At 41.2% G+C, this 23,876-nt stretch overlaps 1 protein-coding gene across 5 annotated transcripts in view; it reads left to right on the forward strand.

Annotated features, from left to right (window-relative positions):
* The first annotated feature begins 446 nt into the window (after positions 1–446).
* fxr1 (FMR1 autosomal homolog 1) overlaps positions 447–23,876 on the forward strand; it is a 68,576-nt gene continuing 45,146 nt past the window's right edge. For 2 of the 5 annotated variants that reach the window (XM_072255209.1, XM_072255210.1), the window contains exons 1-5: positions 447–584; positions 15,083–15,135; positions 16,890–16,983; positions 20,764–20,835; positions 22,031–22,179. In XM_072255209.1, coding sequence (XP_072111310.1) covers positions 20,821–20,835; positions 22,031–22,179 — 164 coding nt within the window. In that variant the 5' untranslated portion in view covers positions 447–584; positions 15,083–15,135; positions 16,890–16,983; positions 20,764–20,820. Of the gene's footprint in view, positions 585–15,082; positions 15,136–16,889; positions 16,984–19,443; positions 19,464–20,763; positions 20,836–22,030; positions 22,180–23,876 lie in introns of those variants that run through there. The other 3 variants (XM_072255208.1, XM_072255207.1, XM_072255206.1) reach the window with 2 other exon arrangements.

Genomic DNA, 23,876 nt, shown 5'->3' on the forward strand with positions numbered 1-23,876 from the left:
CCCTCCCCCCCCCTCCCCCCTCCCCTCCCCCCCCTCCCCCCTCCCCTCCCCCCTCCCCTCCCCCCTCCCCTCCCCCCTCCCCTCCCCTCCCTCCCCCTCCCCTCCCCTCCCCCCCCCTCCCCTCCCCTCCCCCCCTCCCCTCCCCTCCCCTCCCCCCCTCCCCTCCCCCCTCCCCTCCCCCCTCCTCCCTCCCCTCCCCCTCCTCCCCTCCCCCCCCCTCCCCTCCCCCCCCCTCCCCTCCCCCCCCCTCCCCCTCCCCTCCCCCCCCCTCCCCTCCCCCCCCCTCCCCTCCCCCCCCTCCCCCCCTCCCCCCCCTCCCCCCCCTCCCCTCCCCCCCCCCTCCCCTCCCCTCCCCCCCCTCCCCTCCCCCTCCCCCGCCACTCCCTCCCATCCTCCATGTAACCCCTTTGTCCCGCCCGCCCCCCCACTTCCTTCCTACCTACCTACCCACCTCCTCCCTCTCAGTCCCCGAGGTGTCGCAGCGGCTTGGTACAAATTCCAGAAACACATCCCAGTCTCCCCTGCGCTTCCAATATGGAGGAACTGGCCGTAGAAGTGCGCGGATCCAACGAGCTTTTTATAAGGTAAACTTCCTGCAGTCACAACTTTATTATATTCTCCTTCTCTTGATTTAAAAATGTGGTGTATGGATCTTGTTAAAAAGAAACTTGTTCAAAAAGCTTATAAATTCCCAAGTGTTTAAATGGCGTAGGAGTGGGTGGATTGGTCGGCGCTCCCCGAGAACTCGTGTAATCAGTTGTGGAAGCTGCAGGCCTTGCTTTGAAGATAGTTACTAGGCCTTGCTTTCACAATTAACTGTAACCGTAATATACTTGCGTGTTCGACTCTTAATGGAAATTCGTTTTTGCTTATAATAGCGATAATGAACAGTTATTTTTTCGGAAACTGATGTTCGAACATCTGTTTGTTGACAGTACTGTTTTTAGGCTCTCTTTTTTATGTATTTAAAGTTGATTTTTATACTATTTTCTCATCCAGCAACTATTTCATGTACGTCATTCTCGTACTTACCTCGCCGGCTGTTACTTGTCTGTCATGTTTTATCAAGTTTACTGATGCTATTGGAGTCTTGTTTCAGGTTATTTTTAACCCGAGGTCATATGTTGGAGGCTGAGACGTAATGTTTTTGGCTATAAAAGTGCATAGGAAAGTTAAAATAACGCGGGCTTCAGGCGTGGTGCTTTGATGAAATGGTATCTGCTGTAGAAATAATGTGATGGGGAATTAATTTTATAATTTTTCTCCTTCACCCCCCCCCCCGGCACGTCTATGATTTTTTTTGATTCGTTTTCCCGTTTCAAATATCAATTGTCTAAACAATGATTTTTTTTTATATTTGCTGAAAATGAACGGTGGAAGGGGATCGAGAATGAGAGTAGGGGAGGGATGGAACTAACTTAAAGAGGCAAATTGTTTGTATTATTATAGAGATGAATTAATCTCTATGGATGATTTGTTAATCTTGTCCGTTACTTTAAAAAAAATAAAAATATATACTTTCGGCTCTTTATAGGTTTGTGTAGATGATAGCCTGTTTCTAAATGTTTCGTGAATGAAGTTTTCAGTTTGTGTCAATTACTCGCCCTTTTCTTTGATACTTGCAATATTTTTCTAGATTGTATTGGACATCGCTTTTTAATTCTGTTAGGATATTTCTGACGTTGTAGCTCAAGCACTAGGTTCTGTTTGTCCCAGTTGAAGAGTTCAACTCCCCCTCCTTTATTACAACCATGCCCAAAACATTAAACTCTGAAGTTCTTGAATTCATGTCTGTCAGCTTTTTGAAACAGCATACATTTTGAAATGCAGTTATGTATAGGGTAAATTTAAGTCTTTGCTCACATCAGTAGAGATCCATAGCCGTAGAAGTACCAAATGACTAGTTAATTTATTCTTGGTAATGTTTAATGTAAATTTATTATCAAAGTACATACATGTCACCATATACAACTCTGGGATTTGTTTTCTTGTGGGCATACACAGTATATCCAAGAAACAATATAATTTATATAATGCTACATCTGCGTTTGGATGCCTGTTTGTTTTCAGGGTGTTTTCATAGTTCTGCTATATCCATGCAATGTACAGATCGATTTAAAAAATCTACAAATCTGGCCATCAAAAAAGGTTAATGCATGGCTTGGGAGTGGATTTTTATAGCCACAATAATCACTAAAACCTCCAGCACCCAGGGCATGCCCTTTTCTCACTGTTACCATCAGGCAGGAGGTACAGAAGCCTGAAGGCACACACTCAGTGATTCAGGAACAGCTTCTTCCCATTTGCCATCTGATTCCTAAATGGACATTGAACCCTTGGGCACTACCTCACTTTTAATATATTATTTCTGGGTTTTTTTGCATGATTTTTAATCCATTCAATATAAGTATACTGTAATTAATTTACTTATTTATTGTTACTAATATTATTTTATTTTTCCTCCTGTATTATGTATTACATTGAACTGCTGCTGCTAAGTTAACAAATTTCATGACACATGCCAGTGATTTAAAAAAAAACTGCTTCATCTTAAACAGTGCAAGGCAGTTGGACTGTCTTTCTTGCAATTTAATTTAAGATTGCATGGTATGTTGAAGGTCAGGAGGTTTTCAAAACCTAAGATAAGTTAGCAATACTTGTAGTATTCTCACATACTTACCAGGCTCTTGGAAGGCATTTTTGTAACCTGTTTGTTAAAGGGTAAATTAAATTAGTTTTGATGTCCTAGTGATGCTAATTTGTAATATGAGCCCACCGAAACTTATTTATTAAAGGCTTTAATAATATAGCTTGTATTTGTATAGTATGGAATAAATGGCAGGGGGAGATAAATACGAGCATTGGATAATTATGTTGACTTTGGGGTATTTTTAACTATAATTCCTTGAATGTCTTTGAAAGCTCTCATCTGTTCTCAAATTTCTATAATGATCTATATGCTAGAATGTATTAACATGTAGTATACCAAGTCAGACGTAAGATGAGCTTTATACATGTTTATATTTTCAAATCAGTGCAGAAGACAAACTGATGAATACATTCTTTGAATTCCACAACAACTTTAAAGGTATAATGAACAAGTTGCAATTTGAAATAAGTTAATGCTGAAGATAATGGATTTGACTGTGCATAGATTGATTATATTTTGGAAATAGAAGACCAACTGATATATTATGTTGAAATTCCTTCTCTGTTCCCATTACTGTTGTGCAGTTTTCAAATTTTGATACTTTAAATGCCACTCTGGCAAAGCAGGAGAGATGGCTTAATTGGAAGGTAAATATGCGGAAAAGAAAAATGGATTCTGATAGTGTTTGGGCCAAAACACTAAAGGGATTTTTCACAGTGCTCAACAGAAGAATATTTCAGTCAAAGGTAAGGACAGTTAAGTGTGGGGAGAGCCAGCCTTGGATAACTAAGGAAATAAAAGATAGTATCAAATTAAAAGCTCGTGTACAAAGTCGCAAAGAGTAGTGGGAGACTGGACGATTGGGAAAACCTTAAAAAGCAACAGAGAACAACTAAACAAGAAATAAGGAAAGGGAAGATAGAGTATGAAAGTAAATTAGCACAAAGTATAAAAACAGATAGCAAAAGTTTTTATAAATACATGAAGCGGAAGAGGGTGGCTAAAGTCGACGTAAATCCCTTGGAAGATAATAAGGGGAAATTGATGTTGGGTGATAAGGAAATGGCTGAGGCATTGAACGACTATTTTGTGTCGGTCTTCACGGTGATGGACACATCTAATATGCCAAAGAAGGATGTTATGGACGAAATGGGAGTTGTGACCTCGATAAAATCACTGTCACTAAAGAGATAGTGATGAGCAAACTGGAGGGTCTGAAGGTAGATAAATCCCCTGGTCCTGATGGGATGCATCCTAGGGTGCTGAAGGAATTGATGAAGATTATAGTAGATGCGTTGGTAATCATTTATCAAAACCCTCTAGACTCTGGGCAGGTCCCAGTGGATTGGAAGATAGCAAATGTCTTGCCACTTTTTTTTAAAAAAGGATGTAGGCAAAAGACGGACAACCATAGGCCAGTTAGCTTAACATCTGAAGTCGGGAAAATGTATGAAGCTGTCATTAAGGAAGAAATAGCGAAAGATTTAGAAAGGAGTGGTTCCATTAGACACTCGCAGTATGGATTCAGAAAGGGCAGGTCCTGTTTGACAAAATTACTAGAGTTCTTTGAGGACATAATGAGTGCAGTGGATAGAGGGGAACAGGTGGAAGTCGGATTTCCAGAAGACCTTCGATAAGGTGCTGCACAAGAGACTTATAAATAAGATGCGGATGCATGGAGTCGGAGGAAGTGTATTGGCATGGATAGTGGATTGGTTAACCAATAGAGGGCAGAGAGTTGGTATAAATGGGTGTTTCTCCGGTTGGCAGTCAGTGGTGTGTGGGGTGCCGCTGGGGTCGGTGCTGGGCCAGAAGCTGTTTACGGTTTACATTGATGATTTGGAAGAGGGGACTGTGTAGCATAGCAAAATTTGCTGATGACACTAAACTGAGTGGAAAAGCAAATTGTACAGAGGATGTGGAGAGTCTGCAGAGGGATATAGATAGGTTAAGTAAGTGGGCCAAGGTCTGGCAGATGGAATACAACATTGGTAAATGTGAGATCATCCATTTTGAAAGGAATAATATAAGAGCAGATTATTACTTAAATGTTGGAAGATTGCAGCATGCTGTTGTGCAGAGGGACTTGGGAGTGCTTGTTCATGAATCATAAAAAGTTGGCTTGCAGGTGCAACAGGTACAAGATGGCAAATGGAATGTTGGCCTTCATTGCTAGAGGGATTGAATTCAAGAGCAGGGAGGTTATGCTGCAACTATACAGAGTATTGGTGAGGCCGCACCTGGAGTACTGTGCGCAGTTCTGGTCTCCATACTTGAGGAAGGATGTACTGGCTTTGGAGGTGGTGCAGAGGAGGTTTGCCAGTTTGATTTCAGGGATGAAGGGGTTAACCTATGAGAGGAGATTGAGTTGCCTGGGACTGTACTATATGGAATTCAGAAGAATGAGGGGGGGATCTTAGAGAAGCATACAAAATTTTGAAAGGGATAGATAAGATAGAAGTAGGAAAGTTGTTTCCATTGGTAGGTGAGACTAGAACTAGGGGACATTGCCTCAAGATTCAGGGGAGCAGATTTAGGATGGAGATGAGGAGAAACTTTTTCCCAGAGAGTGGTGAATCTGTGGAATTCTCTGCCCAGGGAAGCAGTTGAGGCTTCTTCACTAAATGTATTGAAGATACAGTTAGATAGATTTTTACATAGTAAGGGATTTAAGGGTTATGGGGAAAAGGCAAGTAGATGGAGCTGCGTTTACAGACAGATCAGCCTTGATCTTATGGAATGGCAGTGCAGGCTCGATGGGCTGGATGGCCTACTCCTGCTCCTATTTCTTATGTTCTTATGATTCAACAGTTATTATTCCCTTCCATAGATGCTGTCTGACCTGCTGAGTTCCTCCAATATATTGTGTATGTTACGTAAAGAGAATCAAATTTTACTGGAGAATTGTAGTTGAAATGTAAACATTTTTGCTGCCTCTTATGTCATGATGAGGGTACTCTCAAATTTGGACGAGCAACATTTCGTATTCCATCCTGACCCTCCACTTTCTTATTCTGGCTGCTCCTAAACCGCCCCCCCCCTTCCCTTTCTGGTCATGATGAAGGGTCTTGGCCCAAAATATTGACTGTTTAGTCCCCTTCATAGATGCCGTCTGACCCACTGAATTCCTCCAGCATTTTGTGTGTTGTTTTGGATTTCCAGCATCTGCAGAATATATTGTGTTTATATCCTCTTGTTATTGATGCTGCTAGATTTGCTGTGCGTGTCCAGTATTTTCTACTTTTGTTTCCAGGCCATACAATGTCTTGACTATTCCACCATTTAGTAAAATTGTGATGATTCTAGTACTTCAGAATTCTCGTATCCTTGCAATCCTTTGGTCAAACACCTACCAATCTTGATATGAACTGCAGTACATTCCCACCTTTTCTGATGTAGATGGAAACTGACATGGATATATGATGCACAGTGCGAAGAATTTTTCTTTCCATTTTCATTGTGAAATGGCAAGCCAGTTGAGGTTCCATATCTTGGAGTGAGTAGAGTTAATCTTGTCAATTCCTCTTTTAAAAATAAACAATGGAGGAGTGATCAGGTTTCGTATCATTAGATGAGTATATGCCAATCCTCAATTTCTCACAAGACCACTATAAGAAATCTTATCAAGCTGTATGTGCCAGAGCAAGTTTCTCTTGAGTACCGAGACTGAAGCTTTGTACAATACTTCAATCACAACATACTTTCCATTCTTGTGTACTCCAAGTCCTTTGTATTGAAGGACGATGTACCTTCATAACATACATCTACAGGTTTCCCCCGCTATCCGAAAGTAGACTGTTCCTGTGAAACCTTTCATAAGCCAAAATGGCGTAAAGCGAAGAAGCAATTACCGTTAATTTATATGGGGAAAATTCTTGAGCGTTCCCAGACCCAAAAAAAACTTACCAAATCATACCAAATACAGGTTTCCCCTACCATCTGAAGGTAGAGCGTTCCTATGAAACGGGTCGTAAGCCGGAATGTCGTAAAGTGAAGAAGCAATTACCATTTATTTATGGGAAAATTTTGTGACCGTTTGCAAACCCAAAAATAACCTACCAAATCATGCCAAATAACACACAAAACCTAAAATAACAGTAACATATAGTAAAAGCAGGAATGATATGATAAATACACAGCCTATATAAAGTAGAAATACTTCTCTACAATGATTGCCTGCACAGATCTCTGTAGTGAAAATCTCACGCAAGCACGCTCGGCAGAAAACCTCTCGCAAGCGCTGTTAGCATAAACGCGCTCTCCAGTAACCTTTAAACTATGAAGCTGCCAAATCTACCAAATAACACATAAAAATACACAGCCTGTATAAAGTAGAAATAATGTATGTACAGTGTAGTATCGCTTACCGGAATTGGGACAGCGCCGAGCACACTGATAATGGTGTGTTAGACTGAGTCGTTGCAGGTTGGGGTGGTGCAGTGGCCCCCCCTCCAGGCCGCCGACCCGATACATTGCCGCGAAGAACGCAGTGGTAGCTGGGAGGCACACAGCACATCTTTAAGAAAAAAGCCGAAATAAACATGCTAATTAATTAGGTGCTGCCCGGCATGTAAATGTCGGCGCAGATCAGAGGTGATTGCAGTACAGTATCGGTACAGTATCTATCTGGGGCCCGGGGGTTGGTGTGGTGGGACACGGGGGTGTCATCTCATCATCGACCAGGGCAGGCAGCTCATCTTCTCCTTGACTGCCTGCCTCGACGTCGAAGGTTGAGGTTCGTCGTCTGCTGTGGCTGATGTGGAAGGCTTGCTTGACTGCTGAGCCTCGCACATTTTTCTATCACACAGTTCTTTGTAAGCACTCAAACCATCCTGCAAATATCCCCTAAACCTATGTACCCTTTCAAAATTAAAGTTGTACTTTATCATTACAGCGAAAATCTCACGTAGTTGCTTCACTTTCGCTACTGCATTCGGTTTTGATTGTTATCTTTTCCTCTTCCAATTGCATCAACTCTTCATCTATCAGGTCTTGGTCATGGGATGGCAAAACCTCTTCAACATCATCTTTGTCAGCTTCCACAAGCCAAACTCACTTTGTCCTTGCTTTGTTCACCACGATGGAAACGCTTAATTATGTCTAGTTTTATGCTAAGTGTAACATCCTTACGAGCTCTTTCAGGCTTTTCCGACACCTTAGAACTCATCTTGCTAACGGCTGCTCAACGCAACGTGTTTAAGCAATGCCGTTCCGAATCCGGGGGAGAGTGGCTACTCGGGGCACGTGCTACCTTTTTTCGCGCGCTGCCTTTCTTTGTAACAGTGAAAACACCTTCTGAAAGTGAAAACTGTACTAATGTAGGTCTTTCGTAACAGTGAGGTTTCGTAAAGCGAATGTTCGAAAAGCAGGGGACACCTGTAGCACATAAAACCTAAAATAACTAAAAGCAGGAGTGATATGATAAATACACAGCCTATATAAAGTAGAAATAATGTATGTACAGTGTAGTTTCACATACCAGAATCGGGAAGATTTAGCCAAAAACTGAGTTGTAGGCAAAAAGAATCTACAAGTTTACCTCTCACCAGTGAGTCACTTCTCCAACCCACTGCCATCCTTGTCCTCTCCTATCCCAGTGTGCTTCTCCCCAGCATGTACACGCATGCGCACACACCTGCCCGCGCAAGGCTTCACGGTCACGGTAGTCTTTCTCGGGGTAAACACAAGTTTAAAGCAGGCCCTGCCGCCGTTTCTCAGATCTTATTTCACAGAAGTAGGTGCTAATGGCGGAAGGGAATGAGGCACAGCGACTAAGGGACAGGAATCTGCTGGTAAAAGATTTTCCAGAGTTATATCTGTTATATCCAGAACTAAGAAAATTTGCCCAGAGTTATATCTGTTGTTTCGGAATGACATATAGATGTGAATAAGCATTTTCAGCCATTACTGGATGCCGACTAAAGGAGACCACTTTGCTACTAGCAGAACCAATAGTAACATCGGCAGCTTTCAAGATTCTTTCTCTGTGTGTGTGTGTGTGTGTGTGTGTGTGTGTGTGTGTGTGTGTGTGTGTGTGTGTGTGTATAGCATGAATGGTGGACGCAGGCAAGTTCTACGCATGCACAATGTCTTTATTTTGTTCACCACGATCGAAACGCTTAATTGCGTCCAGTTTTATGCTAAATGTAACATCCTTACGAGCTCTTTTAGGCTTTTCTGATACCTTAGGACACATCTTGCTAATGGATACACAAAATAAATCGAGATAAAGCACAAGCAATACACATAAAAGTTGCTGGTGAATGCAGCAGGCCAGGCAGCATCTCTAGGAAGAGGTACAGGCAATGTTTCGGGCCAAGACGTTGACTGTAAGTCTTGACAAAGGGTCTCGGCCTGAAATGTCAGCTGACCTCTTTCTAGAGATGCTTCCTGGCCTGCTGCGTTCACCAGCAACTTTTATGTGTGTTGCTTGAAATTCCAGCATCTGCATATTTCCTTGTGTTTGCGAGATAAAGCACAGATGCTCTCAGACACAGTTCAAAGCTCTGGTGGCTTGATGCTGAGTGTAGTTCCCGGGGAAGGAGCTTGGCGGTGCCACTCTCGCTGCTTGGGTTGCACGTTGCCTCTATAATGGCTCGCTGCAAAACAAACACTGAACACTATTTTCACTTTTCGCCTCTTTTCGTAAAAGCAAAAATCCTCCAGATTTCTTTCGGTTAGCAAAAACAGGTAGTAATGTAGGTCTTTTGTAAAAGCGAAGTGGCATAAAGTGAACTTTCATAAAGCGGGGATACCTTTATTGCATTTCGGTATATCTGGATCCCACAAAATTTAACTTGTTCAGTTCATTACTTTTTTAACAAACTGCCTACAATAATATCCCAAAGTCCATGACGTGTCTTTGATTTACCATATAGCCTTTTCAATATAGAGTAACATCCATGAGCACATTATTTAAGTGGCTAATGGTGCTGTATTATTTGATTCCATGAGAATTCTTGTACTCTATCATTTCTGTATCTTTGTATTTATTGTGAAAATAATTGCAGAATATTGTCTTCCAGGAAGCAAACGAACAGGGGTAGCCCATTTTATTCCCTCAAGCCTTTTCCCCAATTGACTAGAAAGTTTCGAAACAAATATCTATGGATCTTGTACTTAAAGTTAATAATTGTCATCAGTTTCTTTTCACTGCCCTGATTTTGGTGTTTCCTTATCTTCACGTGTGCTTAATCCTTAAACATGTAGAACTAGCTTCTTTTTTAAGATCTCAAACTTCAGCTGTACTAAAAAAATATATTTTTCTTAAAGATTCTATGGTTCAAGAAAATCATCTAGGGTTGTTTAGATAGAAATGTAATTGCAAGAATTACTGTTCTTATTTCTCTTTCTTCAAACTTGCATGTACATGATGTAAATAATTTAAATGCTGCTTTTAAACATTTAAATATTCCAATGAATATTGTTTTTTTTTACTTTTGACGTTGAATACTAAGTCCATCATAAATATTTTTGTTCTTTGGGTTAGATAGTCATGAAAAAGTAGCACATGACTTTTCAATATATTGATTACACCAACTATTTTCCAATTGCTGTTTCTCCCTGCTTCTGTTAAGTTTGTATTCTAATGATCATAAGAATGTTTTTATCCCCTGCATTCTTTGATAGTTTTTTTGGCATTGTTGGAATCTTTATACTTTATCTCCGGAGCCAACCTTGTCCAAATGCTGTTCTGAGTATCCTGTCCTCCATTCATTATTTTAAGAGTAGCTTAATGTAACCTAGTATTGGGTTATTATCATGCAGTTGATTCATGAAGTAAGATTTCTGTTTGCTGGAGAAGACCTGATCTCCATCGATCTTTCATATAGAAATTGTTCCGAAATTTGTGTACTGTTTGCATTAAAAGTACTACAAAAAGAGAAATGATGTATTTGATATGCATAAAGCTGTAAGTTTTAGAGTATGATGTTTGCACTCCAGATTTTAAATCTTTTTGATATTTTCAAGTTATTCACTGCCTTCAAAAGAGAACTAAATGAATTGTAGAAAATATAATATGCAATGGAGAAAAAGTGGGAATGAGATTGAATGAATCAATAAACTAGTATAGATTGATAAATAGCCAATATTTATTACAAGCCCACAATCTCAGCAGTATCTTGACTATGTCCTGGACAATATTCCATTCCATTCTCCCATCCGTATAATGCTGTGGCAAAGTGGTTAATTTAATGTGTGACAAGGTGAGGCACCAGTTAGCAGTGTTGCTGCTCAACTCCAGAAACCTGGGTTGGATCCTATTTATGTATAACTTGCACAAACTTTCATTCCAACAGCCAGGTGGTTAATTGGCTGTTGTAAATTATTCTTTTGTGTTGGCTGAAAAATAGTGGAGGCATGTGGGAGAATAATCTGCAGGGCTCCACAGAAAGTGGCGACTAAGCGAATGATTGCTCTGTTAGGGGTTGGCATGGACTTGATGACTTTCTTATTAATGTATGCAAATGGTACAGGGATCTACAAATTCTTCAGTTTCAGCAGCAACTAACTTGTTCTTCTGAATGCTAATGGCGATCTCACCATTAAAGAAACCAAACACAGATGACTGCTTTGCAGAGCATTCCATTCAGCCTGATTTAGATGCAGATTTATTTGTCACATGTACATTAAACCATACAGTGAAATGCATCATTATGTCAACAACCAGCACACCAGAGAATATGCTGAGGGCAATCTGCAAGTGGGGGCAATCACCATACATTCCAGTGCCAGTGTAGCATGCTTTCAATGTTCATCAGAACAATACAAGCAATGATGACGATATGACACAACACAACACCCTTTCCCTCCCTCCCCACTCTCACTCACGGAGGACTCGGACTCCAGAGCAGGCTGCCTCTGGGCCTGTAGACTCTCAGACATCATGCCTCTGATCTCTGGACAAGCTGAACCAGGAGCTTCGACCTTTCAACTTCCAGTTGATAATGGCCTGGCCTTTGGGCCTTGACTTCTGAACTTACATGGACCTCCATTCCCGGTGACCTGGGGATCACTGGCTTTGATGACTCCCGCCTGTGGTGACCTGAGACTTGCCAACCTGAGGATCTCCAGTCTCTTCATTGCCTGCTGACCAGACCTTCAAGTTCGTTGACTGTGGAGTGCTCTCAAAACAGTTAACGTGGTACCAGCGACCAATGGCGATGTCCTGCAGGCGGTTCATTAAACTACTCCATCTTTTAAATGTATTTTAAATATATCGGAGTTTGTAATTTACATTTTGATGTGTTTTGGGGGCAACTGAGTGATCTGGCGCTTTGCATCCTCTGAGGGAGTTTGGCGTGGTTGAGAACGGAGTGTGTGGCTAAATGGAGTGCAAACCCTTGATCAGCTCTATCACTTACCGACTAAAGTGTCGAGCAAGATTGAAATCAAGTACAAGAACAAAGGATGGGCAGGTGTTCAGTGCTGTCTGTCTGTGTTTGACCGGTGTCCCTCTCCCTCTTGCTGCTGCTGCTGGAGGATGGTGCAGGGGTCTTGTGTCTTGGGTGAGGTTTGATCAGCTCAGCTTGTCGATTGGATTTGTTTTTAGAGGACTCTTCAATTCTTGTTATATATGTTTCTGTTTACTCTTTTTATTGCTACTTTACGTGGTTTTGATCGGGGTGTTTTGACATGGACTGACTCTACAGCCAACGAATGACATGGTGCTAAATTGAACTAACTATACTGAGCATTCCTAGACCATTTCAAGGTCTCTGCAGTTTGATACTTAATATTGTGTGATATTTGTTTTTTCTGCGGTTTGCAGAATTTGTTTCTTTGTCTCTTTGGTGTTTGATGTCTTCTTTGAACACGTTTTTTATTTGTTTTGTGGCTGCCTGCAGGAAAACATCTCAGAGTTGTATACTAGATACATACTTTGATAATAAATATACTTTGTAACTTTGACCTGGACTCCTGCTCCTGCCCCTACAACTGTGACCCTGAGCTTCCAATTGCTTGTGATTTGAATTCTCTATCCCACTATCTTACTGACTTTTGTCTTTGAACCCCTTACCCAAATAAAGCCCCATATAAGTGGAAGGAAAAGTATCTGATTTTTTAAAAATAGTTTTCTTTTCAGAACTTTTGAAAGCATGGCTGCTTCCAGCTCCATGAACTTAGAATGTGAACCATTTTTTCCAATTTTCTGTACCTCCTTTGTGATTGGACTAGCTCATCCTAATGGGGGGCTGATCTACTATCACATGTTTCCATTGCCAATTTTGCAGAGTAATACTTGACACCTTCAAATCAAGACTTTGTTGGACTGGTTGGTTTTTTGAATTATTGGATATTGCACCTAGTAATACACTGTAACAGACTTTGAATTCACTACTTTTTTTTAATATCTTGCCTGGTCAGTGTCGTACAGCAGGGAGGAGGATCCTTTCTAGCTTAATGGCAACTTTCCTCTAGCAGAGTGACCAAAACTGAATACAATATTCCGAATGCTGCCTAACAACACCATGTACAACTGAAACAAAACATCCCAATTTCTATAACAACAGGAATTCTGCAGATGCTGGAAGTTCAAGCAACGCACATCAAAGTTGCTGGTGAACGCAGCAGGCCAGGCAGCATCTCTAGGAAGAGGTACAGTCGACGTTTCAGGCCGAGACCCTTCGTCAGGACTAACTGAAGGAAGAGTTAGTAAGAGATTTGAAAGTGGGAGGGGGAAGCAGGATCTCCCAGTGGCCACACATTTTAATTCCACATCCCATTCCCATTCTGGCATGTCTATCCACGGCCCCCTCTACGGTAAAGATGAAGCCACACTCAGGTTGGAGGAACAACACCTTATATTCCGTCTGGGTAGCCTCCAACCTGATGGCATGAACATCGACTTCTCTAACTTCCGCTAATGCCCCACCTCCCCCTCGTACCCGATCCGTTATTTATTTTTATACACACATTCTTTCTCTCACTCTCCTTTTTCTCCCTCTGTCCCTCTGACTATACCCCTTGCCCATCCTCTGGGTTCTCTCTCTCCCCCCCCCCCCCCCTGTCTTTCTCCCCGGACCTCCTGTCCCATGATCTCATATCCCCTTTGCCAATCACCTGCCCAGCTCTTGGCTCCATCCCTCCCCCTCCTGTCTTCTCCTACCATTTTGGATCTCCCCCTCCCCCTCACACTTTCAAATCTCTTACTAGCTCTTCCTTCAGTTAGTCCTGACGAAGGGTCTGGGCCTGAAACGTCGACTGTACCTCTTCCTAGAGATGCTGCCTGGCCTGCTGCGTTATCCCAATTTCTATATTCAGTGTCCTGAATGATGATGGGTGATAGTATAGAAAAGTTTCCCTGTGAATTCATTGAGTTGAAAAGAAGACATGAGATTAAATACTGAAATCTGGAGGAAAAACAAAATTGTTGGAGGAGTGAGTGTCTTTTGGTCAAGAAACCATGTGGCAAAACTTTTGGGAGTTTGGACAGATCGGAAAATAGATTATTGTAGTTCTGCTGTGTTGTGGAAGCATGAATATTTTCAAGGTGTTCTCTTCCTACGTGTGCTACTCTTCTAATCTACTGGGAAGTGTATGGAGCTTTTTTATTTGTACAGGTGTCCCCCGCTTTCAGAACGTTCTCTTTATGACACTTCACTTTAACAAAAGACCTACATTAGTACCCGTTTTCGTTAACTGAAAGAGGATTTTCGCTTTCATATAAAAAAAAAGATGCTTGCTTTAAACTTGTGTTTACCCTGAGAAAGACTACCATGGCCATGAAGCCTTACGCAGGCAGGTTTGTGCGCATGCATGGCTTGCGAGTGTGTGTATGTGCTGATTTTTTTTTTCGACAAATCGATTTTGGCTCAAACTTCCTGATTCTGTTAAGTGAAACTACGCTGTACGTACATTATTTCTACCTTTTATAGGCTGTGTATTTATCATATCATTCCTGCTTTTACTATATGTGAGTGTTATTTTAGGTTTTATGTGCTATTTGGTATCATTTGGTAGGTTATTTTTTGGGTCTGGGAATGCTCAAAAAATTTTGCCATATAAATTAATGGTAATTGCTTCTTAGATTTACGCCATTTCGGCTTACGAATAGTTTCATAGGAACGCTCTACATTCGGATAGCGGGGGAAACCTGTATACGTACTGCAATAGCCGCACTTGTGACCTACTTTACCACTTCTGTGTCTGTATTCAGAATTTGATGCAAATAAACTTTGTACCGAACTTGCTTTGGTCTTTTTCTATGTTGAATCAATGTTCATTTCATTTGTATCCATGTTGTGGAACATAACTAAAGTCATTCTCCTTTTCTGTGATTGATTATATGGTATTACAATCAATTTTGTGAGTAATTATTAACTTTTTAAATCTAGCAATCCACTTGACTTGGCAATCTTTCCATACAAGTGAGATGGTAAAATACATTGTGTAATATACTAATTTTTTCATTGTATATTTTTGTTTTAGGGATTTGTCAAAGATGTGTTTGAAGATTCAGTTTTCATTACTTTTGAGAATAAGTAAGTATTTTCTATTGTAAAATTTGGTTAAATATCTCTTAGATGGATGTGGAAAATTTAAGCTTAGACTGGTTTAATTCAATAACTTTAGTTGGCTTCTACATGTTTAAAGAATGTTTCAAAGTATCTAATAGATCCCCTGAAGGATCCATTGTGGTTTCTATGTGAAACCACAAAATAGCGAGGTCTCATCTGTATTCACCATGGAGAAAGTGATGAAAGTTGGGGAACTCGGGGGGTGGGGAAGATGGGAAATAGTGATGTCTTAATGTATCCATATCACAATATACTGTGGACTTCAAGTTCAAGTTCAGAATTTTTTTTTGTCATTCTGCCATACACAGTGTGCTGCCAAATGAAACAATAATGGGTGGATGAGGAGACCCCAATGATCCTCTCAGCAGTCCTTGCGATCCTTTGTAGGGACTTGCAGTCAGATGCCTTGCAATCCCTGTACCAGGCGATTATGCAGCTGGTCAGAACACTCTTGATGGTGCTCCTGTTTAAAAACTAGTTAAAATGGGGTGTGGGTGTAGCTTCACCCACTGCAATCTCCTTGGGAAGTGGAGGTCCTTCTGTGCTCCCTTGACCTTAGAGGTGGTATTGAGGCACCAGGTGAGATCGTCTGTTATCTGCACTGCCAGAAACTTGGTGCTCCTAACTCTCTCCATGGAAGAGCCATGTATGTGTAGTGAGGAATGGTCAGCCTGCACCTTCCTAAAGTCCACAATCTTCTCTTTTGGTCTTCTCCACATTGTGACTCAAGTTGTTGTGCTTGCATCATTCTACCAACCATTTTACCTCCTCTCTGTACACTGTCTCATAGTCATTGTTGATTACATCAACCATTTGTGTCATCAATGAATTTCATTCTGTTTGAACTGGATTTAGCAGTGCAGTCATATGTCAGCAGCGTGAACAGGAGTGGGCTGGTGTTCGTGTGATGGCAATGGAGATGTTTCTGCCAACACAGACTGGCCTGCCTTAAAGTGCATAAAAGTGTTTTGGTCCAAATGCAAGTCTGATTTAAGATGGTGCTGGCGAAAGTCAGTGACTACTTGCTAGTGGCAAATGAAATAAATAAATAAAACACATACATGTAGAAAGTGGAAAAGGTACTTGTTTGTGAAACACTGGTTCCGTTGGCTGCTTAAGTTTAGGGAAGACAATCTCCAGCCCCACCAAACATGGGAGATTGAAGTGCCCGTGTCCCAAAACCCCCTGTTTGTGAGGATGCTGCATGATCTGTTACCCTGGTACAAATAAGGACCACAAAATAACAGACAGTACACAGCATACAGAAAAATGATTTAGCTTTATAATTCTTAATTTTACTTAAGGATTAGTAAAGAAAAAGGGCCCATTTTAATGAAGTAGTCTAATGTGCCCAAGTTGGAGCGCAGGGTTTTCCCTTTGCCGATCTTCCTTTGATCTCCCTGGGCTTTGTCGAATCATGGCTCTGCGCCGGGTCGAGTCCGATGACCTCTTCTCTCCTGGCTCTTCTCCCTTCATCTCCCGCTGAACAAAAGACCTAGCTCACACCGGTGTCAGGCACACAACACGAAAACACACTCCCTTCATTGGACGGTTCACATTCCAAAGCACCTGTTATCTCTAACCATAACCCAAGCACTGCTTCTACAGAAAGACCATTCCATTGACAGTGAAACCTTTCCCAGGGTGTTATATTTGTACAATCTGAGCTTTTAAGAATGTTTTACTTTTCCTAATTAAAACTGATTTTTCTTCAAAAGTTGGCAACCAGCACGTCGCATACCTTTCTGTGATGTGAGGTTACCACCCCCATCTGATCTCAAAAAGGAAATAAGTGAAGGAGATGAGGTTGAGGTAAGTTGTTTTTTTTTTTAAAAAGCTGCAAAGCCATGTAGAACCAATATGTTAATGATTGCCATTTAAAAATGAACAGTGATTTCTGTTTTGTGCTAGTGATGCAAGAATTTTTTTTTGAATTTACTATTCATTGTCAGTTTTTGCTACTGTTAGTCAAGCAAATTCTGGGTGGAGGATCAGGAATACCGTTGCACTCAGATGTAGAAGGATTATTCATTGCTGTTTCTGTAGCAGTTTTAGAAACATAGAAAACCTACAGCACAGTACAAGCTCTTCGGCCCACAATGCTATGCTGAAAGTGTACTTAATTTAGAAATTACCTAAGGTTACCCATAGCCCTTTATTTTTCTAAGCTCCATGTATCTATCCAGGAGTCTCTTAAAAGACCCTATCGTATCCGCCTCCACCACCCTCGTTGGCAGCCCATTCCACGCACTCACCACTCTCTGCGTGTTAAAAAAAAACAACTTGCCCCTGACATCTTCTCTGTACCTACTTCCAAGCACCTTAAAACCGTGCCCTCTCGTGTTAGCCATTTCAGGCCTGGGTAAAAGCCTCTGACTATCCACACAATCAATGCCTCTCATCACCTTATACAACTCTATCATATCCCCTCTCATCTTCCGCCTCTCCAAGGAGAAAAGGCTGAGTTCACTCAACCTACTCTCATAAGGCATGCTCTCCCAATCCAGGCAACATCCTTGTAAATCTCCTCTGCACCCTTTCTATAGTTTCCACATCCTTCCTGCACTGAGGTGACCAGAACTGAGCACAGTTCTCCCAAGTGGGATCTGGCCAGGGTCATATATAGCTGTAACATTACCTCTCGGCTCTTAAACTCAATCCCACGATTGATGAATGCCAATGCACCGTATGCCGCCTTAACCACAGAGTCAATCTGCTCAGCAGCTTTGCGTGTCCTATGGACTTGGGGCCCCAAGATATCTCTGATCCTCCACACTGCCAAGAGTCTTGCCATTATTACTATATTCTGCTGTCATATTTGACCTATCAAAATGAACCAACTCACACTTGGAATTTTATTTTACTAGTCAGGGTTGGTAGTCCTGAGATGAAATCCTGAACCTGCAGGACCAGTGAGCTACTCTTAGTCTGGCCGTACTCTTTGACTTGTTTAGCATGGGTGATGCTACCAAGAGCCAACGTATAAAGCTCTGACTACAGTCAACATAGTTCTACGGGTTATTGGGGCATGCAGACCTCCAAACCACACAAAGTTGTGGTCCTCTTGGAGGAAGATTTATGTGAGTGATGATAAATCTTGATTCTGATATGGATCTCAATTGTGGACCGAAAGTGGGAAGGGGGCAGGGAAAGGGGAATCATAGTTTGAGAGTGGGAAGCACCAGAGACATTCTGTCATGATCAATAAACCAGTTGCTTGGAATCAAATTACTTTGTCTGGTGTTTCAGGGTTGGGTATATCTGCACCCCACCACCTGCCCCTGGTACTCCTCTGTCACCTGTTCCATACCACTCTTGCAGTGCTTCACCCTCGCCATTCCCAACATCCTTCGCTCAAGCCTGATTTACAAACTTGACAAATGCAGTACGATGCAAAAGCCTTAGGCACCTTAGCTTCATATTTGTACCTAAGACTTGCCTCAGTATTGTAAATGTTCCACTTTTGGCTGCCCTGTCTGTGACTAACCTTGAATGTCTATATTGGTAAAATAAGCATCTTGACATATAAAAATGTTATTTCTGAAAACATTTTGTATAGCACTGAATTTTAAAACATTTTTATGAAGGGTAATGTGAATCTGCTCAGCTAATGTGGTTTTTATTAATGAAAGGTTGATTGCCATGTGGCTGAACATTTTAATCAACTTATGTAGTTGAGAGGCTATGGCAAGTGAACGATGGATGAAGGAAGATGAGATGGCAGTAAAAATGCAGGTTGAGTGGGGTGGAAGGAGGGGAGTCCAAAAGTTGGAGATGGCTACTGGAGAGAAGTAAGCAGTGACACAGGGCTACCACGGCTAGAATCTGATAAATAAAGGTGGTGATAATGGGAAATATAAGAAGGAAGGGGAAAAATTTTGGAATGGTGGTGGGAGGATGGGTGGGGAAGGCAGCCTGAAGATGAATTGTGTGGGTGGAGTCAGGAAAGAGTTGAAGGTGCTGAATGGGTGTGGTTGGAAAAGGGGCAAATGTTCATTTGTAACAGATCTTTTTAAAGGTCTTAGCTTTTCAAGTTGAAGGTCTATTGTTCTATATGGGGTGTTTAAGATGTACAGGAGTCCCCTGTTTTCCGAATGTTCACTTTACGACACCTCCCTGTTATGAAGGACCTACATTAGTTACGTGTTTTCGCTAACAGAAGGTGTTTTCACTGTTACGAAAAAAGGCAGCGCGCGCCCGATCAGCCAAGCTCCTCCCCCGGAACTGCATTCTCGCCGGCATTGCTTAAACACGTTCTTTATCTCGATTTATTTTGTGCATCCGTTAGCAAGGTGAGTTCTAAGGTATTGGAAAAGCATAAAAGAGCTCGTAAGGGTGTAAAACTAGACATAATTAAGCGTTTCGATCATGGTGAATGAAGTAAGGACATTGTCCGCGCGTTGATCTTGCCCGTGTCCACCATTCGCACTATTTATATGCAGAGAAAGAATTTTGAAAGCTGCCTATGTTACTGTTCGTTCTCCTCGTAGCAAAGTGGTCTCTCTTAGTCGGTATCCAATAATGGATAAAATAGAAAGTCTATTGCTTGAGTGGATTGATGGGTGTACAAAACATGGTGTTTCGTTAAGTTTCCTTATACTTAAGGAGAAATCAGTCAGTCTTTTTAATAAGCTGAAACAGAAAGCACTGGACGATGGTGATGAAAGTGTTGCGAAAGTGGAATTTAAAGGTAGTCATGGGTGGTTTGATCAGTTTCTGAGGCGAGGGCAGCTTCATAGTTTAAGCAGTGGTCCCCAACCTCCGGGCTGCGGACTAATACATTACTGTGAAGAATGCAGTGGTGCAGCGGTAGTCGGAACGTACTCAGCACATCTTTTAAGAAAAAAGCCGATATAACCAAGCTAATTAATTAGGTGCCACTCGGCACGTAAATGTCGGCCCAGATCAGAGGCGATTGCCGTTTGCGTCAGGTGGTTATTCGTATAAGCAAGTGTTTAACTGTGTCGAAACTGCAATTTATTGGAGTCTTCCCGATTCTGGTAAGTGAAACTACACTGTATATACATCATTTGTACTTTATATAGGCTGTGTATTTTCGTGTGTTATTTGGTATGATTTGGCAGCTTTATAGGTTAAAGGTTACTGGAGACAGTGTTCCTGCTGAGAGCACTTCCGCGAGATTTTCGCTGCGCTAGACAGTGCTGCAGAAAAGTATTTCTACTTTATATAGGCTGTGTATTTATCATATTCCTGCTTTTACTATATGTTACAGTTATTTTAGATTTTAAGTGTTATTTGGCATGATTTTGTAGGTTTTTTTGGGTCTGGGAATGCTCAAAAATTTTCCCCATATAAATAAATGGTAATTGCTTATTCACTTTACAACATTCATAGGAACGCTCTACCTTCGGATAGCGGGGGAAACCTGTATCAAATTTCAAGATTGTGAAAATTATGCCTAGCTTTGCATCATTGTATCTAGTATTCTTTATACTTAAAGTGAGTTTCAGTTTTGCAGATTTGAACAATACAATTTTAGCAATAGCTTTTGAGTGAATACCGAATGTAGTATCAGAATTTAAAGTTTATATGAAACACCAACTGCTTTTATTTTGCCTTTATCCCTCTAAGGTTTACTCGAGAGCAAATGAACATGAGCCCTGTGGTTGGTGGCTTGCTAAGGTTCGGATGATGAAAGGAGATGTAAGTGGAAAAAAATAACTGGATAATTGGTTTTGTTTTTTTCCGCCCCAGTAATACATTGCAAGTTATACTGTTGGTGTGGTTTTTCAATATTTAAGCCTAGAGGCAGTAATAAAGCTTTAATTAAGCCATGATACAATATGGCATACAGTTATGAACACCTTTTGAAGAGGAATAATTTAAACTGTAAGTGAAATAAATAACAGCATAAATAATACAGAAGCATATCATTGTAATGAGAAATTTGAGGTAATTAATTGATATCCATTGCGTTTGAATTTAATTTTTTTTGCAAATTGTGAAATGGTTCAATTGTGTGGCATCTCTGATCTCTCTTTTGTTGGAGCAGCACCAGGTACACTTAATAATGAAATGAAATTACAATACAGGACATTGTGCTAAACAGCATGCCACATGATCTATTCACCAATTAGTAGATTAAAGTTATGTAGTCTTGCTGCATTTACTTATGATCAATGTTGGAGCATTAAATACTTAACCACAAGGTGGCTCCACAACCATCCTTGTCCTTAATCATGGCAGGATGCAACACTAGTACTTAAGGCAGAAGTATTCACAACCATATTTAGCTGGAAGTGTAGAGTGGATGATCCATCATGGCCTCCCCTCATAGAAGCCAGGGCCTCCCCTCATAGAAGCCAGTCTAGTTTGCACTGGATAAAGCAAAGGTTTTAATATGAGACAATATCTTTATTATACCAAGGAATTTTGTTCTAGAATTAGCTGTTTTTCTAGCCAAGTTGTTCTGGTATACTATATTTACAGTACAGCACCTTCCTGACAATAAGGAGAATTGTTTAGCTATGTCCTTCTCGTATATTTTTAAAAGTCAGGGTAAATCTGATCTGGCTGATTACTTTGAAGCAGTAGTTTTTATAGAACGTTACAGTACAATCCCTTTGGTCCATAGTGTTGTGCTGACTTAACTAATTCTAAGATCAGTCTAACTCTTCCTTCCCACTTAGTCCTTCATTGTACATCTACTGATGAAAAGTTGGATTGTTTAAGTACTTTAATGTATTTTGATGTTTAAAATATATTCTAGCCTTCATACTGACCATTTTTTAAAGCTGGTAAATGTGTTGGCTTTTGCAATTTTTTAACAATTTTTTGAAAGCACTTTGTATGTAAAATTGGGTTTTGTAGTAAAGTTTGACATTTTGTGTTTATGTAGTTTTATGTCATTGAGTATGCTGCCTGCGATGCAACCTACAATGAAATTGTTACTTTTGAACGATTGCGTCTAGTGAATCCAAGTAAGGCAATTACAAAGAACACGTTCTTTAAGTGCACAGTTGATGTTCCAGATGATTTAAGGGAAGCGTAAGTAAAAGATTTGTACACTTGTATACCTTAACCATCTTTGTTTAAAATATGTAGATTGCTTTTTCTTCAGTATCATGGTGGAGGTGGCTCAGCCATTTGTCATTCTTAACGCATGGTATTTCAAAATGGATAAACAACATCTGACCAGATTAAGAACATCAGGCAACCACTGAGTAAGGATATCCTTGTGTTCTAGTTTGCACCAATAGACGTGACAAAAATAGCCAGAGTTCAGGAAGACAAACACATTAAAGTGGGCAGGTGTAAGGGACTTGGAAATTATTGCAAAAGTTACACATCTTTGGGAAAATACAAATAAACTAAATAGCAAACGAGAAAATCTGTAGATACTAGAAATCCAAACACAAACAAAATGGTCGGGGAACTCAGCAGGCCTGGCAACATCTATGGAAAAGAGTACAATTGATGTTTCGGGCGAAACCCTTCAGCAGGACTGGAGGGGAAAAAAAAAGGTGAGTAGAAGATTTAAAAGTTGGGGGCAGGGAGGGAGAAGGTGATAGGTGAAATCTGGAGGGGGAGGGGTGGAGCTGGGAAGTTGATTGGTGAAAGAGATACAGGGCTGGAGAAAGAGGAATATAATAGGAGAGGACAGAAGGCCATAGAAGAAAGAAAAAGGGGGAGGAGCACCAGAAGGCCAGGCAAAGAGATATGGTGAGAGAGGGAAAGGGGATGGGGAATGGAGAAGGGGGGGGGGGCACTATTGGAAATTCGTGAAATTGTTCACGCCATCAGGTTGGAAGCTACCCAGATGGAATATAAGGTGGTGTTCCTTCAACCTGAGTGTGGCTTCATCGTGACGGTAGAGGAGGCTATTAGGCAGAAAATGGTGTTGGATAGACTGATGGGACTGAAGGCTGATAAATCCCCAGGTCTGCATCCCTGGGTACTTAAGGAGGTGGCTCTAGAAATCGTGGACGCGTTGGTAATCATTTTCCAATGTTATGTAGATTCAGGATCAGTTCTTGTGGATTGGAGGGTAGCTAATGTTATCCCACTTCTTAAGAAAGGAGGGAGAGAGAAGGGGAATTATAGACCAGTTAGCCTGACATCAGTGGTGGGGAAGATGCTGGAGTCAATTATAAAAGATGAAATAGCAGCACATTTGGATAGCAGTAACAGGATCGGTCCGAGTCATCATGGATTTACGAAGGGGAAATCATGCTTGACTAATCTTCTGGAATTTTTTGAGTATGTAACTATGAAAATGGACAAGGGAGAGCCAATGGACGTAGTGTACTTGGACTTTCGGAAAACCTTTGATAAGGTCCCACATAGGAGATTAGTGGGCAAAATTGGAGCACATGGTATTGGGAGTAGGGTACTGACATGAATAGAAAATTGGTTGGCAGACAGGAATCAAAAAGTAGGGATTAACGGGTCCCTTTTAGAATGGTAGGCAGTGACTAGTGGGGTACCGCAAGGCTCGGTGCTGGGACGGCAGCTATTTACAATATATATTAATGATTTAGATGAAGGGGTTAAAAGTAACATTAGCAGATTTGCAGATGAGACAAAGCTGGGTGGCAGTGTGAAATGTGAGGAGGATGTTATGAGATTGCAGGGTGACTTGGACAGGTTGGGTGAGTGGGCAGGTGCAGTTTAATGTGGATAAATGTGAGGTTATCCACTGGTGGCAAGGACAGGAAGGCAGATTACTATCTGAATGGTGTCAA

Source organism: Mobula birostris, chromosome 4 (genome assembly GCF_030028105.1).
Source record: "Mobula birostris isolate sMobBir1 chromosome 4, sMobBir1.hap1, whole genome shotgun sequence".
Taxonomy (NCBI): Eukaryota; Metazoa; Chordata; class Chondrichthyes; order Myliobatiformes; family Myliobatidae; genus Mobula; species Mobula birostris.